Source organism: Lonchura striata, chromosome 3 (genome assembly GCF_046129695.1).
Source record: "Lonchura striata isolate bLonStr1 chromosome 3, bLonStr1.mat, whole genome shotgun sequence".
NCBI lineage: Eukaryota > Metazoa > Chordata > Aves > Passeriformes > Estrildidae > Lonchura > Lonchura striata.
Window position 1 is genome coordinate 80,072,357 of NC_134605.1, and position 25,737 is coordinate 80,098,093.

Genomic DNA, 25,737 nt, shown 5'->3' on the forward strand with positions numbered 1-25,737 from the left:
GGAACATGAGGCCTTTCCACCTTTGTTTGGTGTTCTGGCTTTATATGTGTGAAGCTGAAAAGGTGCTTTCCATAGTATGTTTGTACTAGATATTTTGTGTAGCCTATCTTCTGGTATTCCAGGTATGTAATTCCAGACTAAAAATGAAGCTTTTATTCTTCTAACTGGTTTCATCACAGATGTCAGCAAGGTCTCAGACTTTGTTCATAAAACAAATATATATTTTATATTAACAAATATATTAATATCAATAACATATATTAATCACTAATTAATTTGCAGTCTTAAAGACTATAATTAAAACCTCAATGAGTGCTCCTTAACACTTGTTTGTGTTGAAGTACTTGTCCTTTGTGTTGAAGTTGTGTTCTAAGTATTTGTCCCCACAAGAGTCTGAGCTTCTGCAGCTGGCCTGTATGTCAGGTCTGTTACTCTCTTTGAGAGAACGCCAATGTAAACATTAAAGGCAATGCACACTGTTCTGCCCAGTGCACAGAGGCAGTGGAGCTCTGAGTTCTGGGAACTTTTATGTGAAAAATATTCATAGTTCATGAAACTTGAAGGAATTGCTTAAAGCAAGATCAATTTTTTTAAAAACAGTGTAATCACACTTTCCCCCCATTATCAGTACTTAGAGAGACAGCTGCTGTAGTTGCACCCTTTTAGCTCCAGTAGAAGACCATCTGATGGTTGGCTTCTATTTTCTGTTTCCAAGAGAGCTGAACCTGAACCTCTCAGGAGGAAAAGCCATACATATAAATAATTAACTGCAGCATAACTGATGTAAACCTGCTAATGAGCTAGGGTGGTTTTTGCAGATGACTTAAAGCCAAGTATCTTGCCTTGATATGTTGGTTAAGGAGGGATGCAAACCATATGGAAGTATGTCAGAATAAAATCCAGCAGTGTGTATGGGCAGTAGATTTTTCACTTTGTTTCAAAGGAGGTATTTGATATTATAGGAGGTGGTGCACTGTTGTATTTAAAAAGGAGTAGTGAGGTAATAAGATGGTTCAAAGGCTAATTAAAATCTCAGGTTGAGAAACTGGAGGATACTTCAAGAGAAATTTGCTAGTGCTCAGTAATTTACCCTGTCTCTCTGCAGATCCTTCATGATACAAAACAAAACACTGTAAAACACTTAATACTTTGCATACTCACAATTATGCCTGTGAGTAGGCAGAGAGGAAGAAATTGTATATAAAACTTGTTCTGGTGTGGGGTGCTGTTGTGTGGTACAAAGACTGATTGTCGTAACATCTCAAAATTCAGGATCTGCAGCAAGTATTTGTCCCCACAAGAGTCTGGGATTTATTTTGGAAGGAGGAGGTACTGGAAGTAAGACTGGAGAGAGGAAGTACCACCCCCAAGAGCTACAGCTGCATTAGTGGGAGTGTAAAATACCTGGAGAGCACATGCTGAGTGGAAGATTGTGTTTAGGTTTGTTGATTTGGCATAGGTACGGAAGTTCCAAGGCAATATCTGAAAGATGCTGGACTTTGATAAAAGGTAGGCTTGCTGTCATCAAGGTGAGATACAGCAACCCTTGAGACAGACTTTTGAGGAGGAAGGAGGAGAGAGGATGCATTGCTGTTGGAGTCATTGTTACAAGCCAGATCAAGATGTGTGTTCGTGTAGACAGGGCAAGCTGTAAGTGAAAAGAATAAATAATAAATTATAACCTCAGAAACTAATTCCAAACTCTTTTCTATGTAATTTCCTGATAGTCAAAGCCAACAACATTCAAATTAGCTGATGATCTTCTGAGCAATTGTTGTAGAAGCAGAAACTGGTAACTTTGTTCTGCTTTCTGATACTGCTTTGTGGTCAGGTTTGTGCAGACAGGGAAGTTCAGCTCTTGCACTGGTTAGCACAGTGCTCCAGTAGCTTCCTAATACAGCTCTGTCTTGCAGGGGAGGGACTGTACTCTTACTTGCCTACTTAACTTTCTTAGTTGAGGCTTGTAAACTCTTCCTCTGAGGTGCTTCTTTCTGTTTTTGACTCACTTGGATTTGGAACAATCCTGCATTTCCTTTTCAATAGGTTCAAGGCATTATTTAAATACTTATAAGTGAGGAAAAAAAAACCTCCTGAAGACTATTGTAACATTTGACTAGTAGTGAAGAAGGTCTGTAAGGGGGTTACTGCTGGAAAGATTTGGCAAAGTTTAGGAACTGAATGTATGACACAGTTCAGATGCTGAGGCAGCTTGTGTGTTCTTTCAGTCTGAAATGACAGCTGCTCTTAAGTTGGCATTGATACTTCTCTGAACAGAGAGGTCTTTGCTCTGCTGCTGTTTCTGTGCATACTGCAATGTAAATTGTGAATAATTAATCATGAACTGGAAAATCCCATGTCTGCTTATTAGAGGATTTGGCGGGGAGGGGATGGGGCAGGAGGGGCAAAACAAAACAGGAAAAAACCCAGCCCAGATCCAAAATACCATCTGGAAAGTTAACAGACTAAGAGTTTCTTCAAAGTATTGTATAATCTCTCTCATCTTTTCATTCAGAAAAATAAAAATAACTAGGAACTAGTTTTTAATGAGATGGAAAGAGTCTGAAATTCTGAAACCTTTGAAAAGTTCTTACTGTTCCCTTTTTTTACCTTATGAGCTTAACAATCACTAAAGCTAGTCCCATCATTTTTTTGAGCTCTTCAAAATGTCATGAAGAAGAGCCAAGGTCTCTTAAATTACTTCAGTCTGTCTCAGTGAACCCTCCACCATTCTTCCTCTATTTGACAGGTTTGTCTTTTTATTAATGGAGGTGTTAATTACGGAAGAGAAGTAAACTTAGAGTATGGTTAAGTTTCAATTCTCTTAAGTCTGGGTGAAAAAATGGTCCTGTCCAAGACCTTAGACTGCTTTAGATTTAGGACTGTTTAGATTAAAGACTGTTTAGATTTAAGTTAGTGTCAGAGAACTGATAACCATATATTTCGTCTATCGCATTGATTTGCCATCTCAAAGCTTAACTAGAAAAAGTATATTGAAGTAAAATTATAATTTTTAAAAGTATCATTAATTGGAGAAGTCTTTAAAATAGCAACTATGAAAATGTGAAGAGAGGAAGTAGGAGAAATCACATATTGTAATTTGACAATTGTGATTTAGTCCCACAGTAAACAAATTGATTCAAATAAAGCCTATATAGGTCTTCATTCTCCAGTTACTTCCCTTCTGTGAAATCTGTGGTAGAAGCACTTGCTGCTGTTGCAGTATGATTCTGATTTCTGACTGTGCTTGTAATTTGTATTTGAGCTCAGTGTCTGGTTTTGGGGATTAGCTGTCAGTGTACTGGATGCCTGCAGTAGCAGAAACTTCTTCAGGAAGGTACCTTTAATCCTTGTTTGCCCTACTTGTGTGTGCCCCAAATGGAATCAACTTTGCAAATAGCTTCATATGGTTTCTGTTGTGTTGTTCTTCATCTGTTACTCCTTAACATTACCTATTTTGTATTAGCAAATGTATCTGTGACTTCCTTGGAAGACTAAGCTTTATTGTCTCTTGTCCACCCAGCAAATGTCTGAATCTGTATATTTTGAAAATGTAGTTTCTAGATTTTTTTCCTGCATATGATTTCTTTTTCCTTGTATCTGTTCTTTCTTGCCACATTAAAGTAAATTATTTTTCCAGCTCTTATTTTAAAATTTAGCTTAGCTAGCAAACTCTGCTGCTGAGTTTTGTAAAGTTAGCTTTGCTGGTGCTTCATTCCAGATGCTGATGGTTACTGGTTAAGCTGAGACTCTGTGATACTGGGAAAAGAAACCCAGGAAATTTGAATACCTTATCTTTGTGGTGTGACTAAATAGGAAGCAGCTCTGCAAGAATTATTCCCCCACCCCCAATCTCCTTTTTCTGGCCTCAGATGACAAGCGACATCTTCATGCATGGTTTAATTCTTTTCTGTGCACTGAAAGTAGTAGACTTAATTTTAATCATGCCTCTCTATTTTGCACACTATAATTACTCATGTCCTAAAACAGTCAGAGCTGCAGACTGAGATGCTGTACCCTCCAGCAGTTTGGAGAGGAGGCAAAAATGACTGAGTGACTGCAGAAGCAGTGCTATGGCATCATATAGCAGTGCCTTGTTGTCTCCATTGCCAGCATTTCTGTAGATGGACTCCTCTGGGGTTTCATTATCTAAAGTACACCGATGGAAATCACAATTTATAGCATCAATCTTTCACAGAAATCTACATACTGAAGCCTAAAACTGAAAGCTGACAAATTTAATGCATTTCCTTATATGAACAAGACAAATACTGTCACCTGCAGTAAAATCTCAGAGCGGGGTAAACAATGAGTAAGCCACTTGTGACTTGCTTCTAGGCTTTTACAAACCAGTGTCTGTAATGCATTAATCAGCAGTACAGAATAAAAGATCATTGGCCTGTTTGTACCACAAGATCAAGGAGAATTCCTGGAGCTCTGTGATCTTGAGCTGCTGTCATTCAATAGCATGGCTTTGCTATTATAATACTTTGTCTGCAGAACTGCCTCCTTCAAGGGTAGTGTTACTGAGGTTATAGAAGTAAACACATTTCAGAAGGTGTTCTGAAAAAAACTTCAAACCCAGCTTCCTTAACCCAGGCAACAAAAGGTCATGACAACATACATTTTCATTCAAACTTGGCAAACAGATCACATATTTTTTGATTCCTGTATCATCCCAGAAAATCATTCCCCTGGTCTGAAGCTGAGGACAACTTGCAGCTTTTATGCCCATACAATAGACAATTTTGTGTGTGAGCAAGCACTATGTTTTACCCAAGCTTGTAATTCTGAGCTAGGGATCTCTTGGATCTTAAATAAATTAAGTCTTTGTAATAGAAGATAACCCATAAAGATTATGTGCCAGGAATTTTAAAAATACACAAACAAACCAAACAAACAAAACCTGAATTTTGAATGCTTCTGGTAACAGCAGTTCAGGTTTCTGTACATACCAGGTGGGTCTCAGTCGTTGATGTGACTCATTGATCTATTTAGACAGATTTGTCCTCTGGACTCTTCCTCCTGTTCTGCAAAGGCAGAATCAGTAGCTGATTTATGAACCTGCACTTTTCACTCTTAGCAACATTAATAATCTCCATTGCTTGGGATAATGTAGGGGAGGGAAAGGAAGTAAAGTGGTGACCCCACTGCCCAAGTGAACTCCTGTAGACTCACATTGTTTAAGTGTGCAAGGATCAGTCACAAAATATCCTGTCTGCTTTTAAGGTAGAATACCTGTAATCAACGAATTACTTGAACAGTTGGAGGAAAGTTTCTAGTCTGGAGGTGGGGAAGAAGTCATTAACAATTAGTCCTCTGAGGGAAAATAAATGATGAGTATTTTAATTTCAAATAATGCTTAGTCTAGTAGTTAAACTTTAATTTTCTTTCTGCTTAAGTCTTGAAATTTTAAGGCTCAGCCCTACAATGAGATCTGTGTGTTGTGCTCTTCATGTTGCATGAATGATATCCTTGAGTCTTGCTAGGGCTATGTCTGGCATGACAGAGGTTTTGGGCATGCAGTTGTAGTATGCAGTTTCCAGCTGTGTCTCAAAAATAGGTGATAGCTTGTAGAAGGTAATTGCTGGCTGCCAGACTGGAGTTGGTAGATAACAGGGGGTGTTGAAAATCACAGATGCTGTGGGATATAGAGGATAGTGGAAAGCTTGCTGCCCCACTGGTTATGATTTAACTGTTTACCTTAATTTCATGCACTCTTCTGTTCAAGTTTACATATTCTTAAATGTACAGAGCACCAAGGTGTATGTTGTCGTTTTCCCCTGAACCAGTCTTACTTCTTCTATGTAAGGTGCAGTTGCTTCAGTATAAAGTAATGTCATTCCTTGTGTTCTTTCTCACTGTTGAAGAAGCCTTAATGCATGCCTGAATGCACTCTTCTGCTTTCTGGGTCTGTTGAAGCTCTAGGAGGTGTGCTGGAGCTTGCTGATTAAAACAACCTCTGGAATGACAGAGTATCTGTTTCTGGTGATGCCTCTTTTTGCTGATGTGACTGGGTTCAGTGTGCTTGACATGTTGCCTGTAATTTAAGAATTCAGTAGTACTTATTTCTCTAACCCAGAGGTAATGAACTGAGACAATTAACTTAAAAACTTGCAATTCATATGATGTTATGCACTCTAACTTCTGGGATATAAATGGATAAATATAAATGGATATCTGGGATAAAAATGGACAAATGTTTGGTCATAGCTCAGGACAGAATTGTTGGAAAACTGTTGTTGGATGAAAGAGTTAGACCACTGTTGCTGTCAGCACATACTAATGTAATCTCGGTTTGGGGTTGTTGTTGTTGGTTTTGTTTCTTTTTTTTTTCAATGTGAAATGTAATCACTGAACTTCCTGTTTGTCACAACCATGGCCAGCAGCCTGGTGGTCTGAGAACTTGTCTATGCTGCAAACTTTTTATCATATTTGTAGAGCCTAACACTTTCCTTTTGTGTCTCCTACAGACTTGATCCAAGCAACAAATGAAACAAACGTGAATATCCCTCAGATGGCTGATACGCTTTTTGAGCGAGCAACGAATAGTAGCTGGGTGGTCGTATTCAAAGCCTTAGTCACCACACATCATCTAATGGTCCATGGCAATGAGGTAAGCACAAACAGCTCCCTCAAGGCCACGTTGGCACTGAACACTCTTCAAGCCAAAAGTGTTAGTAGTGCAGAGGCATCTTGTCTGAACCAGAAAGGACCTGAGAACAAAGGGCAAGAATGATTCTTGATGAAGAGAAGTTACTGTTGACAACAGAGTTAGACTGTTTATCTGTCTCTCCATTTACAAAACCATAACGTAAGACCAAGATGCAGCCTGTGCCAGGATGCTGACAATTTATGCACTGAATCTGAAAACAGCTACACAGGATTAAATACTACCTGGATTTTTTGACTAACGTCAAAGTTGGTGTTCTGGCACATGTATACTGCCATCCAAATAGTTGCCTTCTCTGCATGGGTGTTAAAATCTTCCTAGAGCTGTAAATCTAGCTTGGTAGCCTTTTAGATCAAGTTATACTTATCCTTGCTTTGTATTGACCTGTATAGACAGGTGTGTCTGCTTAAAATGAGACAGCACATTTAAAGAACTTCAGTATGACTGTGAAACAATTCCTCCCTGACTGTATATGAAGTGTTTTCATGCAATGAACTTCTCACAGTGTAAATTCTTACTCCCATTTTTCCATTCCAAGTTTTGGTCAATGTTCTCATCTGATTTCTCTAACTGTTTCAGGCTGTTAGTCCCTGTATTTGATGAGGGGCTTTGCTTATTATTAAAACAGGCCCTCAGCTTGGCTGAAACTGAGGGATGCTGGATTGAGAAGCCTGGCACTAGCCTGGATATGTGCTTTGTAAGCAGATAAATCTTGAGCTCCCTCATTTATTGCTCCTTTTGCAATATATTTTGTGCTTTGCACATAGTCTATTTTTTATACATGCCATAGAATACTTACTAGGGACTCTGACTAAAAGTAGTTAATCTGAATGCACAAAATGTTTTGGGGAAGGTATTGCAGGCTAAGACAAAAATCAGTGCTTTCATGTTGTATGCTGAAAGTATGCTGGTAATCTTGCTGCTAAAAGGTACAAAGCCTTTAGATACAGCCTGTGATAAGAAAAATTACTTTGTGTTGCAGAGATTTATTCAGTACCTGGCATCTAGAAACACATTATTCAATCTCAGCAACTTTCTGGACAAAAGTGGATCTCATGGTAAGCCAATTTATATATAATCTTAACAAGATTTTATATAAAATACTATTGTTAATTTGTTCCTTAATTCATAAGATATAAATAAGATAAAAATGCACTACTGAAGCCTTTTTTTAAGTACTTAATAAGTACAGGAGCACAAATGAACTGTTGAACAACTTTAGAACAATATTTCTCATTTCCTGCAATATTTTTACACAAAAGGTAAAACTATACAAATCCTTCCGGTGCTGATTGAAATCTGGGCTAGGTCAGCTGTCTCCTTAACTCTTATGGATGTTAAAAGTTGAAATGGATAACTTTCCATTTGGTTTTTTGGGTTTTACTCAGTCTTAAATAGTAATTTGGTTGCTTGGGGGCACTGTGCTTTTTCGGCATTATCTATAACTTCTTAATGGTAGGACTGTTGGCACCAAAAGGCCAAAAGGACTGGTTGGTTTTGATTTGAGTAATGAATTTAGAAAGTCTAGGCAGAAATTGAAGACTTTTTTTCTTCTGAATCTTACAAAGCCTGCTTTTCTACTTTTCCCTCTGGAATTATTAGAGAATTTCCCTGTGCCCTCAATTAATGGACGAAAAGCTTGTTTCATAGTAGCTCTACCAGAAAAGAGGGAAAATATAATTCTTCAACTATTAGAGAGTATTTGTAAATTGTATGCAGACTACAGACTTGCTACAATCATGGGCAAATTCAAAGCAATGCCACATAATTTCATGTCTTGCTGTAGACATGTGACACCAAAAAACTTTAGCATCTTTTAGATGTGGTAACAGAAGGAGCAAAGCTAAACAAATACTAAGAGTGTGTTTGTCTAAGCTAAATATGATATATGTGTGTATATATATATATATATCTGCTCAAAGACACTGGTGTTTGGCAACAATTAATTCTGTTAAATTCATGCATTTCTTTAAATTTAGATTGCCATTTCATAGATAATGCACAGTGTATCATAGATAATGAGGCATCAGGTTTGGTAGTGTTGTGCTTGAGTTGGCAGGGATACTTTATGATGAGAGATATTAAGGGGAAATACAGTCAATGACTAAATTGAGAGGTGTGGATTTTTAGAAAGGTAGCAAAAAGGGACCTGAATTGAAGAGGATAATGAGTTGCCTTCTGTACACATTTCTGTGGCTTAGAGGAAGAAACTTTGGAGGATAGCCTGTAATACTAACTGCTCAGGTGTCATAGGCTTGAAGTCACTGAAGTTTGAGGCACCTTGTACAGTATTATGTGTCTTGAGTATTTCTGGTGTAACAGTTCAAGGAAGGCAGTAGTCTCTGTGGATGTCATCATGATTTCTTCTGGTAAACCAAGTCAGGGGAATTTTGGAGGCCCATGTAAGAATCAGAGTGGCTAATATATATGAAATATCAAGAGTGTTTAAGTCACACTTGAGCTATGTCCTGGAAGTCATGTACCAGTTCAGTAAAAACTTTTTTGTTAAATTGGTATTTTCATCTGTTAATAGAGGGGTAACTTTTTGGCCACCAAGTAATGTTACCCCATAACTATGTGGGGGCGTCTAGCAGGTTTCCCTTGGAACCATGCCACTGGTGCATTGTATAAATCTCTTGGAAACAGAGGACACTGGTAGATTGTTTTGATGTACCACTACTGATTTTTCTTCAGAAGCTGGAAGATATCTTGTGATGCCTGTTCTGTATGTGAAATTGCACAGTGTAGCAGAAATCACATAATCTTGGGGTATGATGGCTATGTCTTATTTTTTACTAAAGAACTTCTGAACAAGCATGAAAATTAAATGTAAAATGTGAAACTGTTTTTTGCAGGTTATGACATGTCCACCTTTATAAGGCGTTATAGTAGATACTTGAATGAAAAAGCATTTTCCTACAGACAAATGGCTTTTGACTTTGCAAGAGTGAAGAAAGGGTAAGCAAGGTTTAGATATGTAAATTAATAAGGTTGTCTGACCCGTGAAATTCTTATTTGTGGCATTAGACTTAGTTTTAGTTTGCCAGTAACTTTGTTGTTACATGCTTTGTGTAGCTACATTGAAAAACCTGATTTTTAAAGTACTTGTTATTGGTTAAAAATTGCCCAAAGAGGAGAGGAAAGACTCTACTTACTGGGTAGTCAGACAAATACTGAAGACCAAAGTAAGGTGCCTTGTGAAACTGGGAGCTTTTAGTGCTAGGTTTAAACCTTACGCTAATTAAACTTTGCTGCAGTGAGATTGTGTTTAGAATTTGGAGAAGGACACATTCTGAAACTATGTTTAGGATGTTTCATTATTCTCCAGGCACTTCCCCTAAGAAAGATGGCTGCTTGCAAACAAAGCCTGAAGTGAATGCCTGGAGTTCTTAGCAGGCAACAGAGCAAACAGTTATAAACTGAACAGAATAAGGTTGTAAACTGCTGGCTTTATTTCCCACAAGAACTGTGTTAAAAAAAAGTTGACCTAGCACAGAGTAGTGTGTTGGTATTTATGAGGACATTTTTCTGGTCTCTGACTCCTCTAACTGGGACTTTAAGGGCTCTAGATACTCTCATGAAGAATAGTTGAGACAGCAAGTGGCTTAACACCCCTGAAGATGCAGCTTGATGGGGTGCATGCTAAAGATGTTCCTGCTAGTCCTGAATTGCATACAAGAGCCTTCTGGCAGTTCTGGTATGTTCTGCAGCTTGGGATTCTGACCTGTTAATGCAGACTACCAGGCTATCACTACTAATGCTATCACTACCGGGCTGTTCTCTCCTGCTTCTCAAACGGCCAAGAAGTCTAGAGTTTACCATGGCAGTTTTGCTGTGCAGCTGGAAGCCATTCCCTTAGTGGGGGCCATACAAGTTCACTCTTGAACACTTGATATTAAATAAAGTTAAGTTTGGGCTGCTGGGGATCCTACTGTTCCTGCCTTGCTCTAAATTCCTGGAAAGACTTTCTATGCCTGTTATTTCTGTGCTCAGAACAAGATGCTGCCTCAGAAAATAGCATAAAAAAAATAAGAATACTGGTATGCATTTCCTGTCTGCAGCCAGAACAGGGTAATAGACAATGATGGTTGTGCAGGTTTATCATAATCATAGATAAAAATGACCATGCTTGATGACTGCTATAAGACTATGGATGACACTTAAGGAATGCTACACATCCATGGACATGTCAGCAACGAGCTGTCATTAGTTTTTCCTAACAAACTTTGTGCACAAAGTATATCAGTTCTCTAAATACATCTGTGGCAGTATTTCTAGTTAGTCATTTAAGCTCCCAGTGTCATCTTTCCATAATGAGATCAATTTCTTGCATTCATCACTCTAACACAAAACCTTTCCTCATTTGCTGTCAGGAAGAGTGGCTGGATAAAGGATTTTTCTTACCTCCCTCATGATGACATGAAAAGCAGGAGAATCAGACTGTGGTTTTGAAATGGTTTGAAATGAGTTATAGGTGCTTCAAGCATAAATTTTAGACAACAGATCAGTTTGGGAGAAGGGAGAGAGGAAATAGCATGGCTTTTAATCTGTATTCCCTCTTGCAGAGCTGAAGGTGTAATGAGAACAATGGCTCCTGAAAAGCTGCTGAAGAGTATGCCAATATTACAGGAACAAATTGATGCACTACTTGAATTTGATGTATGTATTGAAGCTGACACAGTATTAACACTGGGCAGTGACTTATAAATGATGCATTATAATGAACACCTTTCACCTATAATGTTTTACTCATCATCCCTTAGTGAGGGCTAAAAAATCCCCTTTTCAGTGTCCCACTGAGGTATTGTGTCCAAGGATGGCCCTTGCCCATATGCATGAAATGTAAAAATTGCACTTTTGGTTTTGTAGAGCGAGAACTTGGAGTGTCATCTTCTGCATCAGTGAGGGGGAAGAAATTATCAAAGCAAGGAGACTGAACACTGTTTTCTGTCTCTTGGCAACCAACTTCTTTTGGGGGGAGGAAAAACCCCATTAAAATACCACATGTACATTGTTTGGCTTCCTCAAAATGATCTTCTGGTTTTCAGCTGTGAACTAAATTGGCTAATGTTTAATCTAGATTGCTCATAGAAATAAGTGTGTACAATATAGTTATCATGTTATGAATGCTGGTGGGATTTTTTATCTGACCTAAGGATAAAAACAGGAATCAGTAGTTGTAGAAGTCACAATGTAACATTTCAAAGAGTTTTTTGAAGGAATTCATTCTTCTATTTTTGGTGGGCAGCAAGATACACTTTGAGGAAGAAGGCAGAGCCCACTACAGTTCTCAGAGGAAAGGCTTTGAAGTACCTATCTCATCATGCTTTCCATTCCTTAAATGGCATAGGAATTGTGATAGTGCTCTCAGAAGAGAAGATATATTTAAGAGAAGAAAGACCTTTTAATAAATAAGCACATATTTTCTTCCCAAGTTAATATGAGAAAGGATCTTGATATCATTAGTCCAAATAAATTATCTCATAGACTATTAAGTTTTTGTTGAACTCTGCTGTAATCTGACATCTTTTGTCCAATTCATTAAAACTGTAAACAGGATCTCTGACTTCCTCTTCTTCATGATAAGCGAAGGAGACAAGACTAAGATGTTTACTGTTGATGTGAATACTCCTCTGCTCTAGTGAATTGTTCTGAAGTGGTGGAGAAAACAATCCTTGATATGCTAACCAAAACTTTTGTTCAGTGTCGTAGCATGAAAACTTCAGTGCCTAATTCTGTCTATAGCAGCACCAAATACCTGGTGTAAGCCAAAATGTTTGATTGCATTTGACACTTGTTTTGTAAATAATTGATATTTTATTTGTAGGTTCATCCAAATGAACTGACAAATGGTGTCATAAATGCTGCATTCATGCTTCTGTTTAAAGATCTCATCAAACTTTTTGCTTGCTACAATGATGGGGTTATTAACTTACTAGGTAAGTAACGTGGCTTTTATCTCACATACCATACATGAGTGAAGAATCAGTTTCAGATCTGCTTCAGTTTTTTTTTACTTAACTTTCATTAAAGCTATATTTTTCTTGACTCTTCTAGTCTGAAATGAGAGACAAATTTAAGCTGTACCCTCTTACATTAGTGTTTATCTGAGGCTGAATCATCACATGTCCTTAAAAGTGTGTAGATAGATACTTTAAAGAGAGCGACCATCTCTGTGCTTAAAGAAATGCACAGTGCTGTGTCAGCAGGTGTAATATGTCCTGCAAAGTTAGAAGCTTTTGCATTTTTAAGATGCCCATGTTCTTCTGTTATATATCACAGAATCAATTAGATTTGAAAAGACCTCTGAGAGTGGCGAGTCCAGCCTGTGGCTGCACACCATGTTATCACAGAGACCATGGCACTGAGTGCCATACCCAGTTCCTCCTTAAACTCCTCCAGGGATGGTGATTCCACCACCTCCCTGGGCAGCCTATTCCAATGTGTGATCGCCCTTCTGTGAAGAAATTCCTCCTAATGTCCAACCTAAGCCTTCCTGGCATAGCTTATGACTGTGTCTTCTTGCTGGTTGCCTGGGAGAAGAGACCAACCCTCAGCTGGCTGTAACCTCCCTTCAGGTAGTTGTAGAGTGATAATGTTATGTGATAGCCTTGTCTGAACTAATACACTCCTGAATGACATTCCTGATTTGCCTGAAAGCATGACTGCCAAAACTGGATCCCCTCCACAACCCTACCTACCATCAGCCTACAAAGTGTAAAGGAGACTGTGGGCATGTTCTGAAGCTCAGGCAGCCTGGTGTGATCACCAGTATGACACAAGGGTTAGGCATAAAAATTCAGTTGGAATTTCACTGTCTACTGTTACTTAAAGTGTAAGTTTGGGTTGAAATATGTGTCAGCTGTGTTTAATAATGGACAGAAATGGACTTTGGAGACTACTTAAGTGAAAAAAATACAGTTCTTTGGAGGGGAGATAATTTGGAGAGATATAAACATATGCTAGTATGTGTTCAGTATCCTTAATTATTTTGAACTTTAAGTTGGGTAACTACTTCACCTGCTTACTTTTCAGTCTTTAAAGAAGTGGTTGACATCATACGCAATGTCGTGGCTAGCTGAGGTTCAATCTTATGGTCTTTGTAATTCTTCAGCAGCTCAGCAAGCCCAACTTCTAAACTATACTAAGCAAGAGATGCCACTAGATTAATGTCCAAGTAGTAAATGTTAATGTAGTGTCATATTCTTGACACATGATTTTTGTGAAAACAAGACTTGCTAATATAAGACCCAATGTAAGACATCTTAACTGAAATTTGCCATATTATTTCTTTAGAGAAATTTTTTGAAATGAAAAAGGGACAATGTAAAGATGCTCTTGAAATCTACAAACGATTTCTAACTCGAATGACCAGAGTATCAGAGTTTCTTAAAGTTGCAGAGGTAAGTGGCTTTTGGTCTTCTGGAGGCCAGCATTTTGTGATTATTTTTTGTTTGTTTGTTTAGCACCAATGTAAAACATTAATTGCACTTGTTAAGCCTCTCTCTTAATGGCTCTTGGATCCATTAAATCCATCCAAGTGGATCTGGATCTTGGATCTGATTCTTCAGGTCTTGAAGTTAAGCTTGCTTAGGACTTCCACATGTCTCTATGGTGCAGCCAAACTTGACTTTCCTAGTTATATTAACAGATGACATAACTTCAAATGTTCCAATATTTTTGAGAAATGCTGTGGTAAGGGCATACTTCTATGACAGGGTTGAACATTAGAGGAAGATACAGCAATTAGGAATAGAAGCATGCAGATTATTTAAATCTGTTTTTTTAGTCTTTGCAGCCAGCCTTAAGTTAACTAATGTGAGATTTTCCTGGTTTTGCCCCTTGTTATCATCCTCTTATATGGATAATAGGAATATTACATGGTTAATTAACTCCTTTGCTGGATTCTCATTTGTGGTAGTTGGCTCTTTGGCACAGGGTGCACATTTTCCATGTTTCATGCTTCATTATAATGGACAGTAGTAATGAGCTGCATAAAATGTTTGTTTCTTTGCTAATTCATTTATCTATGGAGAGGTCTGATAGACTCCTTAATGGCTTGTAATGTCAGATATGAATATTGAACTTAAGGGAGTAAAGTACTTTAGAGACACAGGTCAGCTTTTTGGACAGGGGTTATAGTGACTCTCTTGAGGATTACAAGGTGCAGTAGAGCTTGCTCTTCTTCTGCAAAAGCTGAGCTAGCAGTCACTCTAAAGAATCACAGTGTGAAGCAACAGGGCTAGTAATAGAAGATTGCAGACTTAGACCTTAATCTGCTGTCCTCTGGGATATAATAATAAATAAGAGCAGGGTATTTCAGTATAGACTATGAGGTCCATATGTGTGAAATCAAGCTCCAATTTATCCTTTTATTTTAAATGGATATTTAATTTGTGGGGGAAAAAAAACCTGCTGCAGGATGTTGTAGGTAGCTACTGGAAAAATGGACGTTTCTTTCTAACTTTGTGGTATTTTTCTAAAGACAGGGTGCATTATAGCTTGAAGAGCAGGTCTACTCAAAATTAATGCCAGCTGCAGTGGAATAATGTACTTAGATTTTACCTTTACTCTTTTATCTCCACAGCAAGTTGGAATTGACAAAGGTGATATCCCTGATCTTACACAGGTAAGCTTCTCTTGTAATCTTTTTGCATTTATGTAATAAATAAAAGTGCAGAAATTAGGAAAGCACACCAGGAATACAAGTGTTGGTGAAGTCATACCACCTAACATGATGTAGCTGCTGGCCCCTTTTAAGTATCACTTGCAAATTGGCCTGGATGCCTGGCTTTGTGTTGAATGTGAAGAGGATATTTGCTTAGAGGAGGACATCCATGCTGAAAAGTTCACCTGTGGCAGTTTTGATGCCAGTAAAATTGGAACAGAAGAGCAACCCAAACTACTTAGCAGCTGAAAACCCCAACTGTTCACATAGTTTTTGCTCATGCAGCTTTTGATAGTCTCTTGAAAGCCTTGTTTAAATCAACAGTAGAATAGCATCTGTCTCAGTTAAATGCCACTAAAAAATTCTGAAAGTGAGACATCACGAGAAGGTGGAGATTATTGATTTTTGTGGGTTTCAAATACAATGGAGCTAAAAAGTCTGGCCACTCTTTCAGCAGCCAAAAGAAGTATGTGCAATATCAGACCTAATTTTGAAATAGCTGGCACAGTATTTTCCCTTAACTCTCAGGGGCTCTTTGTTAACACAGTACAGTCAGTGATGAACTAAGTCCTTAAACCAGGAGAAATCACCTGCAACCCAGTTAATGAAATATACTTTATTTTTTCTGTGGCACTTCTGTCTGCTTCTGTTTGTGTTGCACCAGCCTGTTCTACATCATCAGTCAGTGCTGCACTTACTCAGCAGCACCTCAGTTACAGCTACCTTCCACCCCATGAGCCAACACTTCAAAAAAGAACAGTTCTTTTGGAAAGAAGGGGGTCTACAATGATAATCTCATCCAACTTCCTGATGACTTCAGTCTCTGCTTAGGTAGTCCCTCACAGCTGCATTCTCCCAAAGGCTGCTTGGGACTCACTTGCTAAGGTTAGCCTGAGACGTGATGTATAGCCTATGTGTAAGACCTCGACAGCGTATTTCAGAGAGAAATAAATAAAAGGTGAACAATAAAATGGAATTTCAGCTAACAATTGCAACATAATTCTATGTAGTATCAATGGTACTCCTAAATTCCTATAGCAAGCCATGGCAACAGTGGTAGTATTGTGCAAGAGGTTGGTTGTGTTGACACTCCATGTGTACGTAAATCTAGACAAGTGGTCCCAATAGTGTAGTTCAAGCTGATAGTTGTCACCTTTGGACTTTATAGTTTGGCTGCAAAATTTTGGAGGCTGAGAAAGCATCTTAGTGACTAAAAATCTTAGCTCATTTTTATTTACTAGCATTTCCTAAAGTATGACAGTTTTGCCCCAGGTAGCTAGTGGGGAACCCATATCTGAAGTTCCAGCACAATGCTGACTGATAGATTATCTAATGTTAAAGCTATATCTAGAAGAAATTAAGCGATGTTCAATGTTGCAAATTGGGTACCAGATAGTATTTCCTTTCCAAATTATTGCATCTGATTAGAAATTTTCTGAAGCTCCTTCTCTGAGTTCTGCTTGATAGGTAAGTTTTATATTATCTTGCTGATTTTTAAGAAACCTTTGACTAATATATTGGAAAGCTATCTAAAATGTCTAGAGGTAACTGGTAACAGTAAATTATGCATCTTTTTTCAAAATATTTTTTGTTTTTAAACATAGCTTTTACTTACATATTAAAGTCTCACAATGTGTATCTTACAATATATTCTTTTTGAATACGTAAAAGTCTGAATCTCTCTGGATTTTTTAATTTGTTTTACTTTTCTTCTTTTACTTCCTGCTGGAGAATTCTTATAACTAGGTCACTTGTGTTTAACCAATTCTTATGCCCAAATGAATTAAAAGTTAATCAATATGCCTGTGAAAGCAGCAAGGTCAAGATGTCTCTTCATTGCTTATATATGTAGGACATATTTAAACTCAATATGTCATTTAAGATTATTTTGAGCATTTTAAATTTCTGGATGCATTAAGTTACTTGGTTTAATGCTGAAATCAATATGCAGGCACTGCAAGTACACAGCTGTGCATTGGTACTCACAGGTGCTATGCATCCTGAAATACCTGATTCAGCCAGCTGGCTGGTTTTTCAATATAGGAGCAGAGGATTGGCGGTTTCCACACATCACAAACTGACTTGTTTGGTAATTACATCTGCACTGAAATAAAAGATGTTATTTATGAAAAACATCAGAGGTATTGCTGTCAGAAATTGTGGTTGATCTGAAAGAGACTGGTAAAGAGAATTCCCTGTTTCGAGACTGATGAACTGATGAACTTTTAACCCTGATGAAATTATTATATGCTACTGTGTCTCTCAAGGATTTCTTCCCTCCTTGTTGATCTTTTAGGAGTCTACTTATCTAGATTCTATTTTCATACTGGAATAATTAAGCCCAGTGTGCATTTAAAACTACTTTTTCTCTCTGCCATTGTAACAGCAAGTGCCTGTGGGTATTGGCTGCTGACCACAAAAAGGTTTTACTTAAAATAAAACCTAAGATCAGGGATGCCTGAAAAAGCCTAGATTTTTATAGATGTCTAAAATAGAAATCTTTCTGCACTTCAAGCTAGCTGCACAGTAACCTCTGCCAGTGTACCATTTGAAAACAGGTATAAGGTCTTGTGATGTTGGGAGTCTAGAACCAAAGGTAGGTCCTTCTAGAGGCATTGGAAAGGACTGTGTTTTATTTAGCCTGTAAATACTTTCTAACCCTCTGGTCATGAAAGAGGTGTTGAGGGATCTGACTACAAGCAAAACTGGAAGTGTGACCTTGAACCCTTGAATCTTAAAATCAACCCTGTAGATGCTTGTGCTGTTGTCAATGTTTAACACTGATTTAAAGCATGATGAGCAGCACATCCTGGATTTAGGCTTCAGGTGCTGCGCAGTGGAGGTAAATGTTTTCTCTCTGCAAACTTGGATGCAGTAATGTATTTTTAAAAAATGGCTTTGCCTGAATACTTCTAGCATGGAAATTCACTGTTTCCACACTGATGTAAATAAGTAACTGCATGAACATGCACATCGTGGGCTTCAGGGAAGTTGGTGCTGGATTTCAAATTGTGGTTAGATTGCTGCAATACATTGAGGTGTGTATCTTTGTCTTCACTTTCAAGGCTCCCAGCAGTCTCATGGAGACCCTTGAGCAACATCTAAACTCACTGGAAGGAAAAAAACCTGGCAACAAGTAGGTATATATGTTCTACCATGTATCTAGGCATAATAGCGACAGTGTGAGATTAGATGATGTTTAGGTTTGCCTCCCCCAACCTCCTTTTGTCACTTAGCTAGAAAATAAGACAAGGCTTTTCCTTTCCTTTACAAAGTCATCTTAGTGGCTACCTTTTCTTTAATTATTGGTGGTGGGGGAAACACACAGAACAACTAGATGCTTTCCAAAATGAACTAAAATTACTTGAGGAAACCAGAAGGAACTGGGGGTTTGCTTGCTACTAAGGCTTTTATCATCAAAATCTATTTATTTTCTAATGGTTTTGCATCTTCATACTAGATACTTGCCATGGTTAAGTCTAGGAAGGATTACGCTAAACCTCTGTTTTCTCTTTTACTGTTGCTATCCTTGCAATTTAGTGAAGGGTAAGTACATACCTTTACACATCACTTGCTTGCAGGCATGGTTATGTGTATTTTTAAAAGATTTTCTTGAACACTTAGAAATAGGGTATTCTCTTTGAGTTGAGCTAAACTGTTCTTTGCTTTTGTATATAGTCATTAAGTTTGGGGTTTTTTTGTCATTTCTGTGATTAGAAGATCTGGAAATCTAATTTGTTCTACAGCTCCAAGGACTTACCCAATTCAATAACTTATGGGATGGATGCTAGTTCAATACTGGTGCAGCTTTATCTTCAACTCCTCCTTTCATCTTTTAGATCAAAGCAGCTCTAAAAATATGTAGCAGTATTTTCAAACTTCATAATGAAAGCAAACAAATGCACTGACATGCATTTTAAGTTATGATTAAGGCTCTGTCAGTTACTGTTAGTGTGATTTTCGTGCATGTGGGAGAACTTTCAGCTTGAACTTTCCAACTCGCTGTTTTCATACTTTTAAAAGTAGTTATTTTCCAGTAATTCTGACTTTCTTTAAAAGAAAGTAGACTTAGAAAATTTGCTGACACATCCTCAGAAGATTTGTTAGAAACTGCTTCAGTATTGGTGGTGTTCTGCTGCTGTTGCATGGTTTTCTAATATGGTGACATCTTGCCCCAGTAACTCTTTCCTGCTGAGTCCTGTAGGCCCCAAAGCAATATATTTGCATGCATCTCTGCATTTCCTCCATTTATTAGAGCTTATTTAAAAGGCAGAATAACTCTGTGATGCCAGTTAGCATAAAAGATTTATTTAAGATTTGAAGTAAAATTTGCATTCCTTGTCTAAAGTGGCACATGGAAGTTTGAGAAATGTAGAGGGCATGCAATTGAAGAGATCTTCAGAAAGCTTTCATGTTTAGGTTTTGGTCTTTCTTCAGGAGTTTTGATGACTAGAAACATAGTTTCAAAGTTGTACTTATCTGAAAACCCCCTTTTTTTTCTAGATCTGGGGCTCCTTCTCCTCTGAGCAAGGTAAATACTGCCAGTTGCTATACTAGATAATTCTTGTTCAGGTGATATGGTTTAAAACATTGTAAGGAGTTAAATTTCTATCTCTTAATCAACTTTTTAGACTTTGCCACCTAATTGACAAAATTAGATCTTTTAATGGCTTTATAAATAGTGGCCCCATAAGATCATGTCACTGTTCTGAAGGGCTGCAGTCTTATGCCAGTCAGGGTGCTAAGGAACTTCACTTGGGTGTGATGACTGCTCCTTATGAAAGCATAAAAGATGCACATATTTTTATCTCAACTTCTTTTTTTTTTTTTTTGCCTTCACTCCACCTTAATTCTCATGTCACCAAGAAACTTGCTCCAGGGTATATCTCCTCCAAATCCTTCACCCCTTCACTCCCTCTGCAGCTTTTTAGGAGGAAGTTCTGACTCTTTTTTAAACCATATTCATGTGAAAAGCCAGGAAGAAAGGAAGAAAACTTTCATTCAATATGTCTAGTTTCAGAAATGACCTTCATTAGTGAGACTGCTGACCTTAATTTAAAGCAAGAGTTACCAGTGAAAATGCTTTGGTTTGAGTGTCAGATAAACTAATGAGCTTTATGGTGTTAGTAATAGTAGCTCCTGGTATCCTTGGAGCATTGCCAGGTGCCATAGCTGTGTCTCATAATGAGTTGTAGAGGGAAAAACTCAATAAAGTCTTCTGAATCTAATCCAGGGAATTCAATGCTTGATTCTAGAGAGAGCCCTTAAATTTCTTTCTGAAAAGCCCTTTGCTAAAAAAAAAAAACAACGAAACCAAACAAAACCAACAAAATGTAACCCCCACAGCTCTGCTGTTTGATATGAGAGCAGTTGGTGAGAGCTACATGATGGCTCAGTAAGTGTTCTTACAGCTTTAACCACATCTTCCTTGCTGCACATGAGGGACTGGGACCATTGTAGCCTCAAGCCTTACTAAAGCTTTGAGGACAGTCCAGAAAGCTTACACCCATCTGCTAGAGTTATGGTAATGGGATGGCAGTAGAAGAACTCAGGAGAAAATCTCTTCAAATTTGCCATTCTTTTTCCTTCTTGGAAGTGGTCAGAATGGCAAACAGTACTAAAATTAGGACTTCTTCAGTTGTTAGGTAAAGGATCTCTAGCATGTGAGATGCTGCACAAAGCTTACAGTATTTTTAGAATTAAATTGACACCCTACAAGGTAACTTGAGTCTTCAAGTTCACATTGGAGTTGCAATATACTCTCCTGACTGTTTGTCCTTGCCGTACGCAGTCTCTATCCAGAATTGGAGCAGCTAATGAAGCAAAGTCATAGGATGAGCTGTCTTTTGTATCTTCCCAAGAACTTAGCCCTGAGTGCTGTTGATGGCTCTTTCAACTCTCTTCTGAAGGTTTACAAACACACCTTTAACTAGTTTCTAAGGATTTCTCTTCTCTAACCATTTCTGTGGTTAGAGTACTGAAGTGCTGTTGTGGACAAAGAACTATTTCATTCCGTAGACAAAATGAAGAGTCTGACAGTTATAGAAACAACTCCTTTAGAATAAATCTTGTAGAAACTTTCTTCCTTCTTTGAAGTCACCTTAGGGTTTCTCAGCTCTACTACCATCTGAAAACTTAGTCCAGTCTTCCTTAAATTATTTCAGAGGAGAAAACAGCTCACAATAAAAAGACATTATATCATAATTGGGTTCTTATATATGTCAATCTGTGCATGAGCTGGTTGGAGAGAAATGCTGGTATAATAAATATATATTTAAAATGTTTCTCCAGTCTTCTCCAGCCACAACTGTTACATCTCCTAGTTCTACTCCAGCAAAAACGATTGATACATCTCCTCCAGTTGATCTTTTTGCAACTTCATCTACAGCTGCTCCAGTAAGGTAAGTTAAAAAGTGTACTTAAGTTACTGAGCTTGATGTAGGTACCAAAGTCATTTGTTCTAGATGAACAAGATCTGGTTTCCTAAGTAAATAACTGACTGGCTTAACCCATAGACATTCTGCCGATTCTCTTCTACTTAAAGCCAGTTCATTGCCTGGAAATGCAGGGTTTTTGCTTTCTGACATGGTATGATGAAATATGGAAGTAGAATGGTGCTGGTTTCAGTCACAACAGTTATTTTCTCTGTTCTCAGGCACAGCCTGGAATTTTTCATTTTCTGTTTTGGGTGTTGTGGTGGGTTTCTTAGGTTTGGTTAGTTGGGTTTGGGTTAGGGTTTGGTTTGGTGGTTTTGTTTTGTTATTTGGGTTTTTTTAGAAGAATTTTAAGTTTCATAGATGTGTTGTAATGCAATTATCAGGAGATTGAAGTAAGTTAAGGTTCCCATCCTGGGTTGTAGCATATTCTTGGGTGCTTACTAGAGGTGCCTCTGCTCTAATCCTAAAGCTTGAAAAAAAAGTCTCTGTCATCCAAACTAAGGTTGATTCCTTAATCCAGTCATGACGTTAAAAAAAACCAAAAAAATCAAAATGGACAAATTCCTCCAGTATTTAATGTCTCTCTTCCTTTTCTTGGCAGCTCTTCCAAACCATCCAGTGATCTTTTGGATCTCCAGCCAGATTTTGCTGGTGCTGGGCAGGCAGCTCCAGCACCTGCTCCTGTGGGCGCTGCTGCTGCTGCTGCTGCTGGAGGCACTTCATGGGGAGGTAGAGAAACCTCACTGTCAGCATCCCTTCTTGCAGTCTCCATCTTCTTGCCTGCCTGAACTGAAATCAGCCTCTTCTCTGCTAGCACAAGATGTTCCCAACTCACTCCCAGGCTTCTGCTGACCTGACAGTCAGGCATCCCTCTGTAGCACAAGGCTGCTGCTGCTTCTTTCCAGGGATGTGCATAATAGTATAAGCTGCTTATAAGGGCCTGACTGCAAAGCTGAGGGAGCCAGGATTATGTGACTAAAAGTGAGCAGGAAGGGGATGGATCAAGGTGAGCAACTAGGGTAGGCACTTCAAAACAGAAGAACCAGAACTGCTTGTGTTTTTATTGGCAAGGTAGGGCAGAAACCAGCTCTTCTGTTCATGGAGCAAAGCCCGCAGATCAATAGGAGGAGAAACAAAAATAGATTTTAAAACAAAAATCCATGTAAAGCAAATGGTCGCAACTTAGTTCTTCTGTAAGTGTGATTACCTCTGACAAGCCTTAACATATTTTAATAAAGTATCTTCTCTGTGTGCTTCGAATATTAATATAGAAATAGAAGTAGAGGGCTAACTGCTTTGAAAAAGGGATAACTAACCAGCTCTCTGAAATCTGACCCTTTTGTTCCAGGCAGCAGTAGCAGCTGGCAAGATGGAGGACCATAGTAAATGTAGGCAGTGCTCACTCTTGTCCTGTTAAAACAAGGAATTAGGCCAGTAAATGTGATTTAATTTATACAGTTGTAAACCGATTGTGGTGTAATCTTAAGGGATCCTGTGTGGCAGCTTAATGAACTCATCAGCCTGCTCCCAGCAGGAATGCACACTGAGTCATGCTGACTCTGCTATTAGTGCTCATACTGGCTACTGGTGGCTTCTGCAGTCCCTATTTCGGTTCTTAGTTGTAGTTCATTAAGAGAAGATAGTTAGGGCTGTCATGTAGATGCTGTATTGCATATTCCAGTTTAATCTGTTGAATTAATTTCTTTTTTTGTCCCTGCAAATGTCAATTTTATTAACAGAAAGATAATCTTACCCAGGCAGCAAGACCAGAGAGTCATCTATTCTAGAATGCCTGGGACTAATTATTCTGCAGTATTTTATCTGTGTCCTATTTGTCTTACTGCGTCATTGCCAAGCACTGAAATACAAGCTTTGAGGTGTTTGAAAGAGCATGAAAGAGCTAACTTTTTTAAGCAGTTGCTCATTCCTGCAATAATAGAAATACAAATAAATAGCCAGTAACATTGTAAAGTATTGATTTGCATAGAAAGTAAAAGCTGGGGGTTTTTTGGGGTTTTTTTTGTTTGTTTTTTTTTTTTGGACAAGACACCCATAGTTTGAAACATAGGTATTTTTATTCTTCTGAATTACTAGAAACTTTGAAATTGACTACTAATGCTCCATGACAGAAAAGGACAGCTAATTATTTTCCTATGGCCAGAGTTGTTACTACCCTCATTAAGTATACTTCAGTCTTATCTTTCAGAATAGCATTTTGGTAATTTAGTAAGCTTCAGCTTTGTCTGCTTTACTGCTGGCAGCAGTCCAGGTATGATGACCTGTTATTGCACTGGAATCTTGCTTTTTGTTATTGTTGTTTTTTGTTTGTTTTGTTTTTGTTGAGATTTTGTTTTGTTTTGCTTTGTTTCATTTTGTTTGAACTCTCTGACAGAATAAAAATATTTCACCTGGAGGCTAGGGCAAAACTGAGGCAGATCCCTGATGCGAGCTAGTGAACTCTCCATTCCTGGAGATTTTTCACGACCTGACTAGTCTGAGCCATGACTGACTTCATCTGGTGTTGGGAGCACTGTTCTGAGCAGAAGGGTGGACAAAATGGCCTTTATTCCACCCAGGACTTTTGGGAGGCTGTGTAGCCATGCCTCCCTGCTACTTGAGCTGCTTATTCTTCTGGGCCTACAGCAAGTTAATGTGGGAACTCATGAAAAAATAGTACTGGAGGGAGGCAGCTGGAAGCAGTGCTGTGGTTCAGAATAGCCAGGAAAATGTGAATATCAAATACTTCATGTTGCAGCATCCATACATATCAACAGTAAACAGTCCTGCTTTTCTCAGTCTCAGTCACTGTAGAGTTGATGTATTTTGGCATATGCTGTATATTCAGTATATTTGGATTATGTTTGGGATTATGCACTGTACCCTGTATATTTTGTTGTATACCTACTGTATTTCTGAATACATATGTCATCTACCAAATGAACTATAACTTGTGAAAATATACACTTCTGTGGTATCAGGAAACCATCAAGATAGGATAATATGGTGCCTTGCAGCATGCTGCAAGAGAATAGATAGCCATGTAGTAGGTAGTGTAGACTGTAGTATTGCAAAACATACAGTAGGTCAAAGTCTGGATCTTTGTGAGGTTTTACTCTTGGATATAAAAGCAAACTGACTTGGATTTCTGATCTGAACTACCTTACAGTGTGCCTTAGAACATGGATTTGCTAACAGTATTGTTACTTTAACATTACTGTGCAAAAAAATACTGCTTTAAATCATTCCCATATTAAGACTAAGTGTAAATTGCTGTGTTGGATAATTGTCATTTCATTGCATTGAGTTCTATAACATAATAACAAAAAGGCTTTGAAGACTAAGCTAATAGAACTTAAACATTTGACAACAGTTGTTTATTTCAAGTCTAGCTGTGAGACATTCACCTGGTGTGCAGTAATGGGATACCAGAGTGCTGTATTTTTAATGTACTGTTCTGCTCTTTCAGAATGGTATTTTGGCTGTCAGTCTCAAGTAGAGCTTGCCCAAGGAACCAATTATGAAAATTGTAAACAACCTAAATGTAGGTTTTTGCTGCATTTTTTACAAGTGTTGTAAAATAAAGACAAATTTGTGAAGGTAGGACTGCATCTGCTCAAATAATTTTGCTTCCAAATGCTAACCCACAGTAGAGCATCAGGACTCTGCTTGCTGTTCAGTATGGATAAGATGTTATGTTATGGGTACAAAGAAGCTAGGAGCAGCACTGAGACACTGGTTACTAAACAGGGAGCTGCTGAGCTCAGACTATCCTAACTACAGAATAAAAATTTAATAGGACAAACTCATTAGTTTTTACATGTTTTTATATCTTGTAGTTGATTTTTATGTAGGCAAAACATAACTGTGTTTGAGCTCAATCTGACTGATCTTAGAGGACATCAAACTGTAGGAAAGTCTGTCATTAAAGATGCTTCATTGGCTTTCAGAAACAGTTGACTAAG

General features: G+C 38.1%; 1 protein-coding gene across 2 annotated transcripts in view; it reads left to right on the forward strand.

Annotated features, from left to right (window-relative positions):
- SNAP91 (synaptosome associated protein 91) overlaps positions 1-25,737 on the forward strand; it is a 63,923-nt gene that overhangs the window by 12,635 nt on the left and 25,551 nt on the right. The window contains exons 3-14 of one of the 2 annotated variants that reach the window (XM_021546040.2): positions 6,471-6,613; positions 7,653-7,728; positions 9,526-9,628; positions 11,236-11,329; positions 12,498-12,609; positions 13,967-14,073; positions 15,258-15,299; positions 18,404-18,474; positions 18,879-18,884; positions 19,842-19,869; positions 21,630-21,739; positions 22,377-22,504. In XM_021546040.2, the coding sequence (XP_021401715.2) occupies positions 6,471-6,613; positions 7,653-7,728; positions 9,526-9,628; positions 11,236-11,329; positions 12,498-12,609; positions 13,967-14,073; positions 15,258-15,299; positions 18,404-18,474; positions 18,879-18,884; positions 19,842-19,869; positions 21,630-21,739; positions 22,377-22,504 (1,020 nt within the window). Of the gene's footprint in view, positions 1-6,470; positions 6,614-7,652; positions 7,729-9,525; positions 9,629-11,235; positions 11,330-12,497; positions 12,610-13,966; positions 14,074-15,257; positions 15,300-18,403; positions 18,505-18,878; positions 18,885-19,841; positions 19,870-21,629; positions 21,740-22,376; positions 22,505-25,737 lie in introns of those variants that run through there. The other variant, XM_077782315.1, reaches the window with a different exon arrangement.